This window comes from Podarcis gaigeae (genome assembly GCF_964106915.1).
Source record: "Podarcis gaigeae genome assembly, chromosome: 9".
Taxonomy (NCBI): Eukaryota; Metazoa; Chordata; class Lepidosauria; order Squamata; family Lacertidae; genus Podarcis; species Podarcis gaigeae.
The window spans coordinates 63,187,662-63,205,808 of NC_139685.1; the positions used below are offsets into that span (position 1 = coordinate 63,187,662).

Below are 18,147 nucleotides of genomic sequence, written 5' to 3' on the forward strand. Positions count from 1 at the left end.
GACCTAGGATTGCAGAGTAGGAGGACACATTGGGCTTGTTCATCAGTCAGAGGACTACAGGTCACTGTGATGTTGCACTTCCCCCATGCCTCCTAGGAAGATCATCACAGCCTGGACCCAGCCAACAGCCAGAGAAGGAGCAGATGCAGGAAGCTACTTTTCCATCTCTCTGCCAGAAAGAAAAAACTGCCTTAACTGCTAATTGCCCTCACATTGCAGAAGCACACCTGGTCATATCTATTAGCCAGAAAGCTAAGCCCATTGTGGGGTGTGTATGTGTGTAGGAAGTGGTTTGCTTGTTTTGTTTTTATATGATCCACAATAGCTATGTTCCATTAAGTATAATTTATTTAATTCACACAGAAATGAAAAAATGTATAGGTAGTAACGAAGGCTTAAAATGGAAAATGGCTAAATCTGTATTGCTGAAGAGTTGCTAACATCAGGGTTTTTCCCATGTTGTTTCTAAATAACTTAAGTTCTTGCAGAGTTAATGGTTAACTAATTGATTATCGTTTTTCCGGCAGCTAAATGTGAGTGCTGTAACCTTAGATCATGTGATGAAGGTATTAGGTTGCAAATCTCCATTTTGAAGAGCACATTGCCTTTGAGTCATTGTTTCCCAAACTCCATGGAGTAAGGATGTAAATGAAGCTGTCTTGAAGGGAGAGTAAACAGCCTAAGATGGCAAACAGGGGCTGGAATGCAGGCTGTGGAGAGGGAGAGAGAAATCTTTGCTTATAGGTCTGTTTGGATTATTTCATATTTTCCAAGATGCTGAGCCTGTGCTGGACAACACAAGACATTGTATGGATATTTTTGGATGTATCATTGATGCATATGTTTTGTTTTTAAAGAGTTCTGCCAGTAAAAGTTTGACTAATATTTTTACAGGCCTGGACAATGATTTATTTCCAAAATGAGTCAGTTCTTATGCTTCCAGTCTCTTCAAATTGTACAGTATTAATATCTGCAATATGTTCTATCTTCTGAATGGCGGTTGCCAGAAACTGCAGTTGGAGACCATGGACTGTTCCAGCAAAGTCTTCTTATGTGATTATGTTCATCTGGAGGGTCATTCAATTAAAAGCCAGGATATACATCTTTAAAATAAGAAATAGGATACTCTATATGCAAATTAATCACTGAATGTTATATAGCGAACTTGGCATGTGAGGAGTGTAAACCAGGAGTCTCCTGTTCAAATGTTGACCTGTCACAAGCTGAACTAGTTTTCTGTCCCCCAAATCTGAGCCTCAAGCACTATCTGCCTAAGGAGATAATAGTGAATAACCTAACAGCATCATTACAATAATTACTGACAATGTATGCACTGTCCTTTAAATGGACAAAAACTGCTGTATAAATGTTAAGTGGAAATATCAGGACTAGATGAGGTTGAGTGATAAAGAGGCCAATCAGGTGCTAGTGGCATGTACCATAGTTGTGAATTGCCACCCACTTTCTCAGCCTGAGTACCAAATTGCAGGAAGGCTATAATCCATTGCCGGGGTTGTCAGAGGTTGGGGACTTTGGTAAGGGCACTTCAGAGAGTTATTAGCACTTTTCTTCTATGCCTCCAGTATTCACCTCTTGTACAGTATCTCCAATTAGTCTGATGAACTGCAGCTTGCTATCATTTTTAAGCAATGAAGCTCTGATTTCATCAAGGAGGCAATGCCACGAAGCCCTTGGCTTCAGTAAAGTAAGCCCAAGTGCCTCAAAAGAGGAGAAGATATAGAGGCCATGTCCACAGCCAGCCAGAGAGATGGAGCCTGCCTTAAAACTGTTAACACATTTCAGATATTCTAGCTTTGGATTCCTGGTTTTATAATTTTGCAGCACTATAAGTCACCCGTTTCAAGGCAGAATGGGAACATAGTGACTTCTGGAACATCTGAATGGCTCATTCCTTTGAAACAATCACTCCTAGGCACAGTCTCCTGCTCACAAAGCCCATTTGGCTCCCTGCTGTAATCCTTTGGGTGAGGATACAAGCTGGGAGAAAACTTGAATGTGAGTGTAGGGAAACTCCAGTCGAATGCAACTGAACACTGGTGAAGGCTCATCACTGAACCTACCTAGAGTAAGTAAAGGCAACAAAGAGGGCATTCTTTGCTGCCTCCATTGCATCCTCATAACGTCACCTAGAATGGGGCTTTTTACAGGCTGGCCTGAAGGCAGTGACAGAACCAACAACAACTTGCCTTGACTTGTTTGCAAAGCATTTAGAGGATAAAATTGCTTGCATCTGCCAGGACCTTGACTCCAGTGTTAGAGCTGATTAATATTAAGAGGTGTCCAGAGCACTGTCTAGTCCTGTTATGTTGGATATGTTTCAGTTAGTAAGGCTCAAGGGTGTGGACAAGGTGCTTAGATCTGTCAATGTGACCACTTGTGCTTTGGACCCTTGTCCCTCTTGTGAGATTGAAAAATTTAAGGCAGCCTTTGGGTCACCTCATAACAGTGAATATTTCCTTCTGTTTTGAGGAGGCCACAATTTCCTGTGTATTTCTTTTTGTAACATTCACACATTACTGCAGAAATGTGATGGAACAGACTCAAAATTAAAAAGTTATTCCACAAACTAAAATTAGACTGATCCACCCACCCCTACTTGTTCAAGTCTGACATTATAGTCCAATATACAAATAGTCTTATATTACCTCCAGAAGAAAATAGGTTTGTACAGTGTATACAGTTTACATTAAGTCACAAGGGGTTTCTGGGATGACAGTGGCCTTCTAAAATTCAGTGCCACAAATGTCTTGTTACATTGACTTAATGACAGAATCTATTCTATTGATTGTCTTTAAACTTCCTTTGGTGGCTCAGCAAATTTTGCCTCCAGCTGCAATAAAATGTAAATCTGGCTTTTAGTTTCCAGACCTCTCGCCGTCCTTTAAAGAACTGCACACACTTTCTTAAGATTCTGGTTGACTGCACAGTTAAAAACGCTGCTGAGTATCTGAAATAACTAGCTAACGGCCATCAATACTGCTGAGTTGTTCTGAGACTTTTCCATAAACCTCCACTTTTCACTTTACATTTCCACAGTTCAGTAAGCCTTATGAATTGAACCAATATCTTTTTGCAGACTTTCTGCAAAACCTTGCTCACAAAAGATCCCACTGCTGTGACAGGTTGAGAACCACAGAGCTAGGATCTCACACTGCTGTGGCTTAGCCATTTTGATTCCATCCCTGTCTCAATGTTATTTGAAACATCTGATCTTGGGTTCTGAGCTGAAGTTAGAGGTTCTTAGACTTGGGTGCCTTTTTGCAAAGACTACAGGAACAAACCAGAAAAAGGTAGGTGTGTTTCGATCAATGGGACATTAGCATCCTGTTAAGTTCTTAAATCACATTGATTTTAGTGAAGCTTAATTACACTTTAGTTTCTCTGAATTGTGCTCAAACAGCAGCAACTGCAGAAAATTAGGCTCAAGTATTTGTGCCTGTGATGGCTTAGGTAAGTCAGTGTTCTTGTTCCATTGTATAACTTGGGAAGGCAATGTAAATGCCCTCCCATCAGATGTCAAGGCAGCCTTGTTTAGGGAAGTTTTTAATGCTTGATGCTTTGCTGTGGTTTTATAACCCGGTGTGGCTGCGGCAACCCAGTCAGATGGGAGGCATATTTAAATAAAGAAGTTGTTGTTGTTGTTCATGCTTGCAGTGCTGAAGTCTCTTACAGATACACTGGCCTGAGATCGAGCAACCCAGCTGGCGAAAAGGGTTGTGTAAATCAATTTTTTGTTTCCTTCTATCAGGCTCTGGCTTCTCACCTGTTGGTAGCCTAGTTCCAAAACAGAATTTGGAACAGGAACAGGTTACTCCACCATAATTTATCCCACTGCAAATTATGTTGGCTTCCTATAGTTTGTCCCTCTGCATAAGAAAACATGTTGTATAAGAAAATGTGTTGTTGTGATTGATGTTTGTCTACAATAATGAATGCACAAGTTAGTAAAATAGGATTTCTGATGCAGAAAAATCAGACAATGAAAGTCAGGCAGTAGGCATTATTCTAGTGAATAGCATGGTGAAACTGACTGTTATTATTATTATTATTATTATTATTATTATTATTATTTGTACTGCATACTTTTAGTAAGTTATTACAGTTCTTTTTTTAACTACTATGACCCCTTGCCTCATTTCATTTTATGAAGCTATATCATTTATAATACCTACAAACCTACAAAAGTGCAAGGTGTGTATGGGCAGATGGAGGCAGTTTGGCTATTTCTGTCATCGTTTAGAAAATCATTAGAAATGATACCCAAGAAGCCATCTTTGAAAAATGGCTAAATTCTTTGCTACAGCATCTTCCTTGTCGCAGTCAGTTCCATAGCTCAGCTTTCTTTAAGCTGAATACAGAATTTTGCTCTGGAGGTCTTGTGACATATTCCCTATTTTAAGCAGAATGTGCTGATCCAGAGATTTTAAATAGGGAAGCCTTTTTCTTTCATATTTTCCTTCCCCTCCTCTACATGCCTCTCAAATGCATTTTCCCCATTTCCTGAAATTTCTTCTGTTGTTATCCTTTCACATTTAATTTGTACCATATTCCACCACCACCCAGACAGCCACTGTCTTTCTTCCCTCCTCTCTTGTCCACTTGCATTCACTTCCTACTTAAAGCAACTTTGCTCTCTTACCCCCTTCCTTTCTCTAAGTTTATTAAAAACAACAGTAAACATTTTATCTCGCTTTTTAATTTCCTTTAACATCTACTCTGGCTTTTCCCTTTAAAGGAGGGAGATCTTCCTTCCTTTCGCTCTCCCCCTCTGAACTTCTGGGTCACTTTTACCCAGAATGCAATGAGTTTCTGGGGTTGGTCAAAAAGGCTATGAAAGTGCAAAAAGGCAGTACAGGAGACACTGGGCGGCTGTGGCACTGAGGCCCAGCTAAAAGTCACCCAAGGCCCACTGGGGAGGTCCACGCCCATTGTTTGAGAAACACAGACCCAAACAAGACAAACAGCCAACAAATTGCTTATATTTTCCCCACTTGTGTATAGAATATTGCTATTTGTGGAATTTCTGGAAGTATTGAATACTTTTTCCCCATTGTGCCAGAAGGACTTATTTTCAAAGTGTCTTTTTTCCCTTTGAATATTCATGGTCCCACATGGCACACATCTTTTACATTTTAAGACCTAATTGTATCAAAACTGCCTACACCTTTATCCTCATTACCCCACCGCTTTCTGGTTACCAAGGCATTTCTCTCTGGAGAATTGCTATTCATAGCTACAGTAGGGATTTCATTTACAATGCCTACTATGTCCTAATCCCCATGACAAGAATGCAGCTCCAACGCAAGAGATTTTTTGAGGAAACGGAGCTGAATCAATTAAACTTGGCAAACCTGTCATGTACAGATTTATTAGGAAATATTGACGGGTCCCAGACATACAAGAACAGCCTTGCTTTTCTCAGACCAAAGGTTCATCTAGTTCCCATTGGCCAACCAGGTAATAATTGGAAACCCATGGCAGTAGCTCTCTTTCCTTTGTGAATCCCAGCTACATACCCTCCAACGTTTCTCCAATGAAAATAGGAATGACCTATATTATTATTATTATTATTATTATTATTATTATTATTATTATTATTTATACTATGCCCACCTGACCGGACTGCTCCAGCCACTCTGGGAAGCTTCCAACATATATAAAAACATAATACAACATTTTTTAAAAACTTCCCAATAGTGCCTGCCTTCGAAAGGTTGTATAGCTACATATCTCCTTGGCACAAGGGTAATATAACTCCACATATCTCTGATGAAAATAGGGACGTCCAAAAGAAAAGCTGGACATTCCAGGATCAAATCAGAAACTAGGATGGCTGGGACTGTCCCTGGAATGTTGTCTCTGAACCTGGAAGCAGTGTGCAGCCAGCATACTTTTGTCTAATCCCTCTGTAAAACCAGCCAAAATGGTGGCTGTCACTGCATCATGTACTTGTGCTGTGTGAATTAATACTTCCTGGTTCAGAAAAGTCTTGTGCCTCAGTTAATGTGACTCTTTCATCCTCTAGCACTTTGTGACAAGGTGGTGGGGAACCTGTAACCCTTTGCATGTTGTTGGACTCCAAGCCGCCTTAGACCCAGCCACCACAGGCAATAGTCAAGGATGATGGGTGTTCATTGTAGTTCAGCAACATCTGGGGAACCACCCAGATGTGATACAAGCAGCTAAGCCCTAACAATTCTGGAGTATCTGCATTATAAACATTTGTCAAGTTTTGTCTAACAAGGTTTCCACCCAAAAAATCCTGGAAATTGTAGTTTGGTAAGATGCTGAGAGAGATCCACAGTCCCACCTCTAGAACCTCAGTTTCCATGGTTCTTTGGGAAGAAGGAATTATTATTAAACCTCTCAAAACATGCTGCAGCATAAACATGTCCACTGTCAGATATGATAGCACCTCTGTCAGTATTTCTGTTTTTCACTGGTCAGTTTTGGTTTTGCTTTGACAAGATTTAAATCCGTCAATCAATCAATCAATCAATCAATCAATCAATCAATCACAGCCAGGAATGGGTGAAGTGTTGGTAACAACTCACAAATAGTGGGAAGTTTGATATTGTATTGCAAGGAGAAACACGAAGCTTCAGTGAGTTCCATTTTTAATCCCTCTATGCATAGCGAAATCCTCTTAAATAGCACAAGCAAGCAGAAATGGGGGAAAGTAATTGTTCCAATTATCAAAGGCTCATAGGAATACATTGATCTGGGAGAAACTCACTTTGATTTAATAAACTGCTTAAAAATTAGCATTGAAAAAGCACGAAGGCAGGCAAAAGCAATAGCTTTGACTTAACTCCAGTAACGCAGAGACAAATAATTATATGAACCCAATTCCAGCAAAGAAAAAATATGTGCATGAATACTAACATAATAACTTCAGCTCACTTTTTAATTTAATGGGTCCATTAATATAATGGGTCTATTCTGGACACAACCTGTGGTCACTAACAACCAAACTTTTAATATTAAATAAAAGGTTTCTCGAAACTATCAAGTTAATAATCTCTGTTTCCCCACCCCCACAGCTCCAGTTATTTTCAGACAGTATAATTATATCCTGAAAAAAGGCATAACTAATTAGCTCTGTGCCCATCACTGGTATGACAAAATTCTGAAAGAACAATGATACAGAGATAATACTCATAAGTGGCATTTCAGTTACTGCAGTTAGTTCAGAAAGATGTAGGGACAGAACAACAATATAATAATAATGATTCTTCTTTGTCCTTTAAGCAATCAATAATAATGCTTATTTCCCTACTGGGAAAAATGGCTAAAAATACATTTTGAGGAACAAAAAACATTGAAGCACAACTAGAAACATAATGTTAAGATCTCCAGGAAATGAAATAAACAAAACTCATGATGAATTTAAGCAAAGATGTTGGACATTTATGGTGATAGGATTCTGAACTAAGAAGAAATGCCTGGCTGGATGAGGCCAGAGTCCACCTCAGCTGAATGGTGCCACCTGAATCAGGTTACTTCAGCCTGACTATATTGATACTGAATGGAGTGCACAGTTCATCATAAATTTGAAGCAACTTCAAAGCACATCAAAGTGCAAGTAGATAAATAGGTACCACTCTGGCAGGAAGGTAAACAGCATTTCCGTGCGCTGCTCTGGTTTCGCCAGAAGTGGCTTAGCCATGCTCGCCACATGACCTGGAAAAACTGTCTGCGGACAAATGTTTGCAACCTCGGCCAGTAAAGCGAGATGAGCGCCGCAACCCCAGAGTCATTCATGACTGGACTTAACTGTCAGGGGTCCTTTACCTTCAATTTATTAAGCAAAAGCTCCAACTCACTGCAAGAAGTAAAGGCCACATTTAATAGTCTTTCCGGCAATGCAAAATATACCCAATAATATCTATGCCGAAATTGCTTCAGAAATGAACTAGTGTCAAGAGTATATACAATTTAACTTGTATTGGATGCAACCTAAAGAAAACTCTTTAGAAATGAACAAATCGCATCAGTACCTTGGAGGATCCAGATTTAAAGGATGCATTGACATTGATTTCTACTAAGAACTGTCAACTTCAGTTTATCTGTGGTTCATATTGCTAGGAGGAAAGGCATATTAATTTCAGCCTGAAAAGCAAACTATGTGTTAGCTTTGTAAACAAACTACCTTTAAATATCATTTTAAAAATCAAAGACAGATGAAAAGACAGCTGATATGTCAATGTGACCTCCAAAGTCATAGACCACTCCGTTTCATTTAACCAATATATTGCGGGCAGAATTTTAGTCAGCAGTTGAAGCACAATGTCCGCCAGATGTTTTGAGCCACAGCTCCCATCAGGCCCAGCCAGCTTTCTCAACAGACAGAGATTATGGGGTTTGTAGTTCAAAATTTCTGGAAAGCACCATGTTGGCTATTCCTGCATTAAAGCTATGTTTGATTAATCTGCCCATTATTACATGGGTAGTAAACTGGATACCCCAATGACACCCTAAGTGAAGGTACACTATACCTAAGACTTGCTGAGTTTCTATTCCTCTCACTGTGCAGATATTATGTAGGATTGGTTCATCACATGTCTGCGTTATGCATTCCAGCACCAAGGGAGCAGATGTTTACTGTACTCTGTTTCCGTTTGTTTTTGCTTTCACTTCTGACTTCTCTCCGAGGAAGACGAGAAAGAAGAGACGTGTTTTGTTTGGTTCTGCCTTATGCTTAATAAAGTAGCTTTAGTGCTTACAACCTCAGCCTAGATCTGACTGCGTTTATCTCTGCTGGACTCTGAATATGTGTTCAGTGTCTCCAAGACATAAGTCATTATAAATTGTTGGGGAAGGTGGTTCGGAACTCCCTAGAGCTGCACGCTGCACGCTGATGGGAGAGACAGGCTGAAATTGTTCCTGTCGTATGCCTGGGGGTTGTCCTAGCCCCCGGCCGACCCAACAAGACTGGCTGAGTTATTTTGACACCTGAAGCAGATAATCATACAAATATCTCCACATGGGGGTAAAAAATGCAACCATGATCAATTAAATAAACAACCCATTTACTACCCTTTCATAACACCCAAAATCAGCAGTCTGAGGCAGCTGCCTCATTTTGCCTAAGAGGAGGGCCAGTTCTGTTGCAGCAGGCAATATTCATGGCTGGATAGTCATTTTTAGTCAGAATGGATTGAGTAAAATGAAATCATCATCATCATCACTTAGTAGGCTTAGTCTATCGTAGTTATTCAAACCATGCTTGGAAATTCCACCCTAGCCTTGCCCAAAATTTGGATATGAGATGGTGTCAGTAAAAAAAGAAAGAAAAAAAGTTATGGGTTCTGCCATCTAAATTCCCTTCTTTGGAACTATTTTGGGAGAGGGAGGGGGAAATTTCCTCCACCCTTTCTGCTGCACCAATTCATGTACACAAAACCCAGCAATATGGATGGGAATTTTTGCAAGGTTTAAATCAAAGCTTTAGTGCAGGGGTCAGTAAGGCTTACCAGCCATGGGCCAGATCACTCCCGCGGAGATTGTCCATGGGCCAGGCCAGTGCAGTGCATTGCTGGAAATCGCCTCTGCACATTTCCATGGCACCAGAAATCGTTTCTGTGCATGCTAAGATGCTGAAAATCATGCTTGCGCAGAAGTGATTTCCAGCGCCGCTCGGTGAGCCCACACCACACCGATTTAGTGCAACACGCAGGAGACTCGACAAGTGGGCGTCTCAGTTTGGGGGCAGCTCGTGGGCCGGTAAAACGGTCTTTGTGGGTCGCATCCAGCCCATGGACCACACGCCAACCCCTGTTCTAGTGCAATACCTAACAGGCAAATTGATATAGGCTATACCATGAAGCAGTTTGAGAAGCCATTCATGACTGGCCCAAATAAGCATTCATCCATTTCATACCTGAACTCCACGATTTAGACGGTAGAAACGATTACACAAACTGTAGCCACGATTGCATAACAAGACATAATAGATGAGGGAATGAGAAACAAAAGGAGAGGAATTGGAAAATAGAATAAATTGCACAGGATATTCAAATGAACAAAATGGCAACAAAATTTCAAATAGAAACATCACAGACAGAGTGGAATTAGCTATATAGAAAAATGTCTTATTAGTCAGCTCCAGGAGGATTAAGTGCAATTTTTGAAAAAGGCTGTAGATACCAGTTATTTCCATGTATTCTTTTCCCCATTGTTAATATTTTGTGCCACATGGAAACAAAGGTGTTAGATCAGGCCTTCAAAATCTGTGAGCTACCAACCTGCCTGTTTTAATGAACTGAATGTTTTATTTCCTTAAGTAATAATTTTATCATTTGGTGGTGTGTGGGTTTTTTTTGGTAAACTGCTTCGAGGTTTTTTTAATCATCAAGTGGTATATAAAATTTATGAAATGAATAAAATAAATAAACCTAAGCATAGCCCACCAGCCATGAATCGTATCCTGCCATGTGGCTTCACAATTTCCCTGTTGTGTCATATCAGGCAGACAGAGAGAAATAAGGATAGTTGTATCTGCTCCAACAATTTACCAGGAGCAACCCCACTGTCTGGTTCCTATCCCGTGTCAACCCGTTGTGCATGGATGGTGCTGGGCAGACAAGCACCACCACCCTGCACAAACAAGGAAAAGGCAGAAGGTGTATAAGACACTTGTATAATGTATCACTATAGGGTAGAGCAGTGTTTCCCAACCTTGTGCCTCCAGATGTTTTTGGCCTACAACTCCCATCATCCCTGACCACTGGTCTTGCTAGCTAGGGATGATGGGAGTTGTAGGCCAAAAACATCTGGAGGCACAAGGTTGGGAAACACTGGGGTAGAGCAAGTGTGAGGAACCTTTGGCACTCCAGCTGATGCTAGACTACAATTCCCATCAGCCCCAGTAAGCATGGCCAATGGCCATGGTTGATGGGAGCTTGTAGTTCACCAACATCGGGAGGGCCAAATATTCTCCACATCTGGGGTAGGGCACTCAGATGGTGATTTATAATGTTAGGATAGGAATGCTCACAGAAATAAGTTTCTGAAATGTTGGGTGCTTATGAAGCCCATGATGGGCCCAACCCTGTGTTGTTTGTAGACAGCTTTTCATTGATGGGCCACAATTTGTGCAGGCCTGATTAGATCAGAGTGAGTTAATTTTTAATCCCCCGTTCTCACACCAGCTATAGAATCATGTGTAGGATTTTATCTTAGATTGATCTCAAATAACAAAAAATAAAAAATAAAAAATGGACAACCCATTTTAATTCACAGTGTGCTTTTATTTCTTTATTTCTTTACTTTTCATCTGAGATCATTTAATTCAAATGGTGCTGCATCTTACCATATTAATTGAAGATTAGAACAGAAGTCAACTAATAACAAAACACATAATTTCTAGTTAATATACTGCAAAGCTTTGACATACGAGAATCTGACAGGAAATTTCTCTGTTTACCTTTCCTCATTATGAATGACCACCAATTAGTTCTTTGTGTTGTGGAATCACACCTGGGTTATGTCTTTCATGCTTTGTGATCTACACAAATGTATATATTTGTTATATATCTGAATAAGCATTAAAGCAATTGATGAAATTATTTTCCAACTTTTTAAAAAATAAACATGTTGCTTGCATCACAGCTTCACCGTGGAGGCACCATGTTGTGGTCGCATAAACAAATTATTTGTACCAACTCTGGTTTACATTTCATATGTACCAGTTCTTAACACTGTTCTGCAGAATGCTTAACATTCTAAGCATTCTGTCAATAAGCCTCTTACAGCTACAAACCTACATTCCCTGGGAGGGGATCCCAGGGAGTACTGGGTGTACTGGATCTCCGTATCCAACACTGGAGAGGGTGATCTGATGTTGGATCACACCTCCTCCAAGCCATGAAAACCTCAGATGCTCTGTTCTAACTCACCACCAGATTTAGGACAGTGCAGCCAGTTCCCTTGCACACAGGGTGCTGAGCCGAGCCTGCACAGAATGGGAGGCAAGAGAGAGAGAGAATGGGAGGCAAGAGAGAGTAGGGGACGAAAATAAGAAATATGGGGGGGGGGGGTTCATCCTCGCTCAGGATGCATTTTACCAAAGTCCACCCTTGGTCCAACTGATGTCAGGGTTCCAACACTTTGCCATTAAGGGATCATCTTGGGGGCAGATGAACGGTGTGCTCCAAAACCACTTTTCCCATTAATAGGTAACAATTTACACTTTCATCATCTACTAACTATTAAATTATTCACTCATCATTATGAGCAATACATTTATGAGTTCTAAAGTAAATAGAATGGCATTATATGCCTTTTTTTAAAGAAACATACCATATTTTTCCATGTATAAGATGAGGTTTTTTGCTTTACAAAATAGTAAAAAAAATGGGGGCCTGGGGAAACCAAGAACCGTGGTCCAGGTCCGGTTCAGAATTCGTAGGTTCCACTAGGAGTCATTCTGACAGGGTCAAGGCAGGACACGAGGCAGGAAACCAGGCAAGGACCGGTACAAGATCTCAGGCAGGGACTGGCATACATCAATGTTGCTCCCACAACCTGCGGCAGGGTCCGGCAACCTTTTATCTTTGTTGGGGTAATGGCCGGTCCTGATCCCCCGGCAACTCACCTCCCTGTTTTGCCCGAAGGCGAGCACTCCTTCTGCGACTACTCAGGTCTCTCCTTCTCTCAGACCTTAGTCTTTGCAGCTTGGGAGACGTCGGTGGGTTACTAGACCCAGGGGCCGCCTCAGCCTCCCCTGACCAAACCGGTAGTGGAGCAGCTGTAAGTGATGGCCCAGCTGAAGGCAACGAGGTAATCCCCACATCTGGAGCCCGGGCAGGCTCAGGTCCCTGACTTGGCCCAGCTGGTGTTTGTTGCAGGGGAACCTGTGCAGACTGGAACTCTTCAGCATCAGGCCCCAGACTTGGTTCAGATGATGCCTGAGGCAAAGGATCCGGTGCGGACTGAGACTCCTCTGGTTCCAAGTCCGCAACCGAGTCCCTGGCCCTCACAAGTTTGCTCAACGGTATGGCCCAGCACAGAGTGGGTGCTGCCTTCCCCTGGATCCTGCCTGGGATCCTCCTTCCTCTCACTTCCCCGCAGCAGCAGCTGCCACTGAGGGGGAGCATTTGGTGCCCCAACCGCTGCCTTTGCTTCTGCACCACGGTGCACTGCATGCAGATCATGCTGAAAACTTTGAAGGCGATTCCCCCCCCCCCCCCAGATAAACTTGCCACCACAGATCATCCAGATTTTCACTTCTATTTTAGGGTTTTGCTTTCTTAATTTTGGGTTCAAAAATATAAGGGAAGTCTTATACATGCGGGTGTCTTATGCATGGAAAAATACGGTATTTTCCTCTCCTCGACTGTGTCAACCTCAGGCAGGCTTCCTGCAAAATTTCCATATGACATTTATCTTGCTCTGATATTCATTTCAAGCCTGTGGCTTCTATGTGACAATTGTCGGCACTCTGCATTTTATTACAGGTCTGTAGTGAATTCTTCCCTTGTTATTTAGTGTTTGCTCGATGTAGCTACAGTACACAGGACTAATGCTGTGATTTGCCAAGATGTACCACAGGTTATTTTCAGAGTATTCTTGATATGATCTCACTAAGTACACAGCAAGGAAAACGTATTGCTCCAGCTGAGCCTAGAATCAATTGCCAAGTCCAAATGTCAGCAAAGTGAAAGCTTGTTCAAAATTCATTATGGGATGTGATTGATATAGCAGAGTCAAAAGGAAATCATAATGGAATTGCAAATCTAAATTTGGTCTTTAAAATGAGTATATGCATTGAAGGTGGCGGGGGTGCGGCTGGGAGAGGGAATCAGCCATCTCCCATTAAGCACAGATGGAAAGTTTCATACACACACCTGAAAAGTGCACGCAATTCAAAGCAATCTAAGGAAATGATAGTGCTAGAGTATCTATCCATCTATCTATAAAAAGCTGGTTGTCAGCATTCCATCACAATTCTGAACTGAGATGAGATTGTGCTGAAAAACAGGTTGTACATTGTCATCTGGGAGAAGGTACCCCAACGGTACCCCAAAGTATATACTTTTATTTCCTTCCAGTGTGTATATAGCTCTCTCTCTCTCTCTCTCTCTCTCTCTCTCTCTCTCTCTCACACACACACACACACACACACACACACACGTACTTGCAACATTTAACCCAGCCCCTCTCCACACACAATCTAATAAACATAATGATGGGCATTATTGCTAGTGAACTATAAAAGTCTGAGTTTGAAGTCGGTATCTGTTCCTATGGTGGTACAGAGCAAATAAATCGTTTTAATTCTCCAGTCTTCCAAATTATGAATTTTTCAGTTCTAATTCTGCTATTAATTCAGTTCCATACTTCTCCCTCTGCAATTGCAGGTATTTGTTTTATTTCAGATCAGTAATTGCATATAAAAGAAAGGTTAGTACCATTTCTTTCGCAGCTTCACCAGCTCATTAGACAAAACAGATACATTAAGGTCTTGCACAAGGGAATCGGTGGTGACTCAGATAAGGGAGGAGAATTAATATCGAAAGAAAAAGTGCAATCTACGGAATGGTTCACACATGCTTGTACATCAATGGATTGTGTTGCCCGTAGTTATTGTACATTTTATGACTTGAAGCTGAACGTGTGAAGAGGTTCCACTGAAAAGCCTTGTTGTATTTGATGTGGTGCTAGATGACATTAAAGATCTACCTGTGATATAACAGCTGCAGTGCCTCATTCACACATGCAAGTGGTAAGTCACTTTACAGTCACTGCACATCACTTTACAGCCATAAAGTGATAATAATACATGTGTGTGTGCATCAGGAGTAAGAGATACACTACGGAGACCTTCCTTTGAATGCATGACCACAAACTATATATAAGATAGTAAGTTGTTTGAAACTGGTTTTAATTGTTGTAGCCCACCTTGGGACCTTAGGGTGAAGGGCAGGTAATAGATATTATAAATATGTATTCCCTCTGCTCATGACTAGGGGTGAAGGAGAAATTTGGTTCAGTTTGCATTTTAATGCTATCCTTCAAAATCTACCCTTAGATTTTATCTTATAATGCAGTTCTCCAACCAAAAAAAATGTGTGAATAAATGCATATGTCAGTGAAAACAATAGCAGCAATATATATTATATTGGGAAAAATTGCTTGCAAACAATATGTATATCACACAATGCTGCATACAGGAATGTGTATAACAGAACTGTGCACTAACATGCTGAGACCTTTTGAGAGGGTTTTGTGTGTTTTTTGAAAAAAATAAATTACAAACAGATGCAGAAATGTAGCAAGCTGTACAGTTAAGCTAGACAGATGAAACTCCACTTCATCATGTTAAAAATTTGAATGTTCTTAAATACTAGTAAAATCCAGATGATTTGCCCATTGGCATGCATATGCTAAGTGATGTAAGCTGGCCAAATTTCACACAGATCTATTGAGAAATGGCCTAGATAAAATAATCATTTTCTATGTCTGCTTTCTGCTCCCTTTGTAGTTATTATTTGTCAGGCATAACATACTAGCATTGTGTGTGTGTCTTTCTTAACTTATCACTGTATCATAAAATTCAAGGAAATGGGAGAAGTCTTGCCCTTCCTGCAGGAGGAGACGATTGAGGGTGAAAGACCAAGGGCAAGTGTGGTGAACGGAAGCTAAGTTGGAAGCAATCACAGTATGTGAGACTCTAGAACAAGACTGGGGAGTCTGTGGTCTTCAGATGTTGTTGGACTCCCTTCAGACCCATCTAGCATGGCCAACGGTCAGGATGATGGGAGCTGGAGTTCGACTGCTCAAGGTTCCTCACCTACAGAATACAATTGCTGCTCACACAACATGGAAAAGAAGCCGAAGTGCTTTAACTTGCAATTCCCATTTTTTCTTTTCTTTTAGTGAATGAATGAGTTTGTAAGTGATTTACCTCTTCTGTTAAGATGAAGCAGATCTATCATCTATCTATCTATCATCTATCTATCTATCTATCTATCTATCTATCATCATCATCTGAATGTTGCTCTAACTTAGGTCTAGTTGTCTTAAATGGCATCAGAAAGAATAAACATTCCCTGGACAGTACCACTCCAGTCTACAGATGGGAGCCCATATGAATGAATGCTCCTCCATACAAAGAATCTTCTCGCCACTTGGAAAAGTAGCATGTTAGTTTTCTGCATGTAGGAACACTTTAATTTATTTTTTGTGATGAAGCATTCTATAACATGGCCCTTCACCTGGACTCTGAAATAGTACCGTCCCCTCCAGTCACAGGTTTCCCTTGAGCTGTTCATGAGGCTTAATTCTTCAAGAATATCCTGACTAAGCTTCTGGATCTACTGCATTGTGTATATGTGTGTACAGTGGCTCTAAAAAGCCGTATCTTTGTGTGTAAGTACATTCTCAGAAGATTATAGCCTTATAGTCATAAATGATTGCTGTGGATTATAGAGTGTTAACTTCATGATGATCAGAGGTTTAGGATTTAGGATATGGAATCCTCTTTCCCCCCCCCCTACTGATTCATAGTCCATGTGAGTACCCGAATGAGTCTGTATTTATTTGTGTTTTTTCTCAATAAATTGCACTTTTGCTGTCACTGTAATTTAAAATAATGGATACCCACCCATATTAGTTCAACATTCACTTTAGGAGTTCCATTATTGTGCCATTTCATTACATACGTTGCAGAAACACAACCACATAAACAATACCACACTGCAGAGGTGTTCCCATTAGATTTTCAGGAAGTTTTAGTCACACTCCATTCCCCCCACACTACAATTCTGTCAGGAGTATCAGGGCACTGCCGGACTTTTGGGTAAGACTATAGAGCCTACAAAAAGAAGACAACTGGCTGAAGAATCCGCTTGGGTTGCAGCATAGTTTCCAGCTCATTGTGTCTTCTTAGCATGGCCAAGGTCAGCCCAATATATTTTTCTACCTCAAGAAAAATACAAAATGGCACCTTGCCTCACTTCCATATTCAGAAACCGATTGTGTTGGCGGACAAATCATAGCTTAGCTCAACAGGGACTTCCACCACACCAGAGGGCAGCAAGCTAGCACTACATTCAAAATCTTCAAGCCGTCAATAAGTGCTCAGAAGACCCAATTTTTTCCACCGCCTGCTATTCTATCCCCATCCCTAATATGAAAAGACTCACTAGAGCAGTGTTTCCCAACCTTGTGCCTCCAGATGTTTTTGGCCTACAACTCCCATCATCCCTAGCTAGCAAGACCAGTGGTCAGGGATGATGGGAGTTGTAGGCCAAAAACATCTGGAGGCACAAGGTTGGGAAACACTGCACTAGAGGATCCAGGACCAGATAGCAGATCACACCAGGCCTCTCTTCAGTCTCCTGACTGTCTATAGAGTGAAGATGCTTCCAGTATAGTGATGATAGCAGCATATTTTTCTGTTGGGATCATGGGAGATTAAATACAATCTCCATGATCCTCAAGGGAGAATGAAATTGGCATTCATTTTATAAGTAGTCAGGGGAAGGATGAAGAAGGCAAAATACGCAGCAGCTTTGAATTCAGGCACATCCAACAAAACAGACATTTCTGGCACTCTTCAAATGTTATAAGTAGGCATATACTTTTGGGTGAGGAGAAGTAAAAAGTGAGGTGTGTTTAATCACCACCATTGCTGTGGCTACATTTGCCTCTTGCCCTTTCCATTATTGCCACATGGACCCCAGAAGGTGGCCCAGAAGAGAATGTGGACCTCAGAATGAAAATGGTTCCCCACCCCTGAATTTAAGAGGATAAGGGATAAGAACAACTCTCCTGTCAGAGAAATAGAACAGCTGCTGCCAATCAGAGCAAACAACACTATACTAGATGGACTTAAGGAACACTCCTGTATTCTTCGGTCCCTTTTCCTTGCACAACCCCAGGCAAGTGCTCAATTGCACAGGGAAAGCATGGCTATGGGATTCTGTTTCCTGAGCATTTCTTAATAATCTTGCCTGCTGTTTTGGACTAGCTTTGTAGAATGCCATTGTGCTTTTTATTGTAGTGTGTGTTTCTCTATTTCACATAGAATTTGTTAAAGGATGTTCTCATTGACCTGGAAGACCTGGTACTGGAGAGATTGCATGCTCTCTCTTTCTCTTTTGCTGTTCAAAATGTCCA

The 18,147-nt window shown here is 41.1% G+C and overlaps 1 protein-coding gene across 5 annotated transcripts in view; it reads right to left on the bottom strand.

Annotated features, from left to right (window-relative positions):
* The window catches only part of CCSER1 (coiled-coil serine rich protein 1), a 691,921-nt gene that overhangs the window by 89,265 nt on the left and 584,509 nt on the right, over positions 1-18,147 (bottom strand). The window contains exon 11 of one of the 5 annotated variants that reach the window (XM_083756448.1): positions 11,490-11,530. The exons of the other annotated variants lie outside the window; for them this stretch is intronic. Within the exon in view, the coding sequence (XP_083612574.1) occupies positions 11,517-11,530 (14 nt within the window). The 3' untranslated portion in view covers positions 11,490-11,516. Of the gene's footprint in view, positions 1-11,489; positions 11,531-18,147 lie in introns of those variants that run through there. 5 annotated transcript variants of the gene reach the window in all.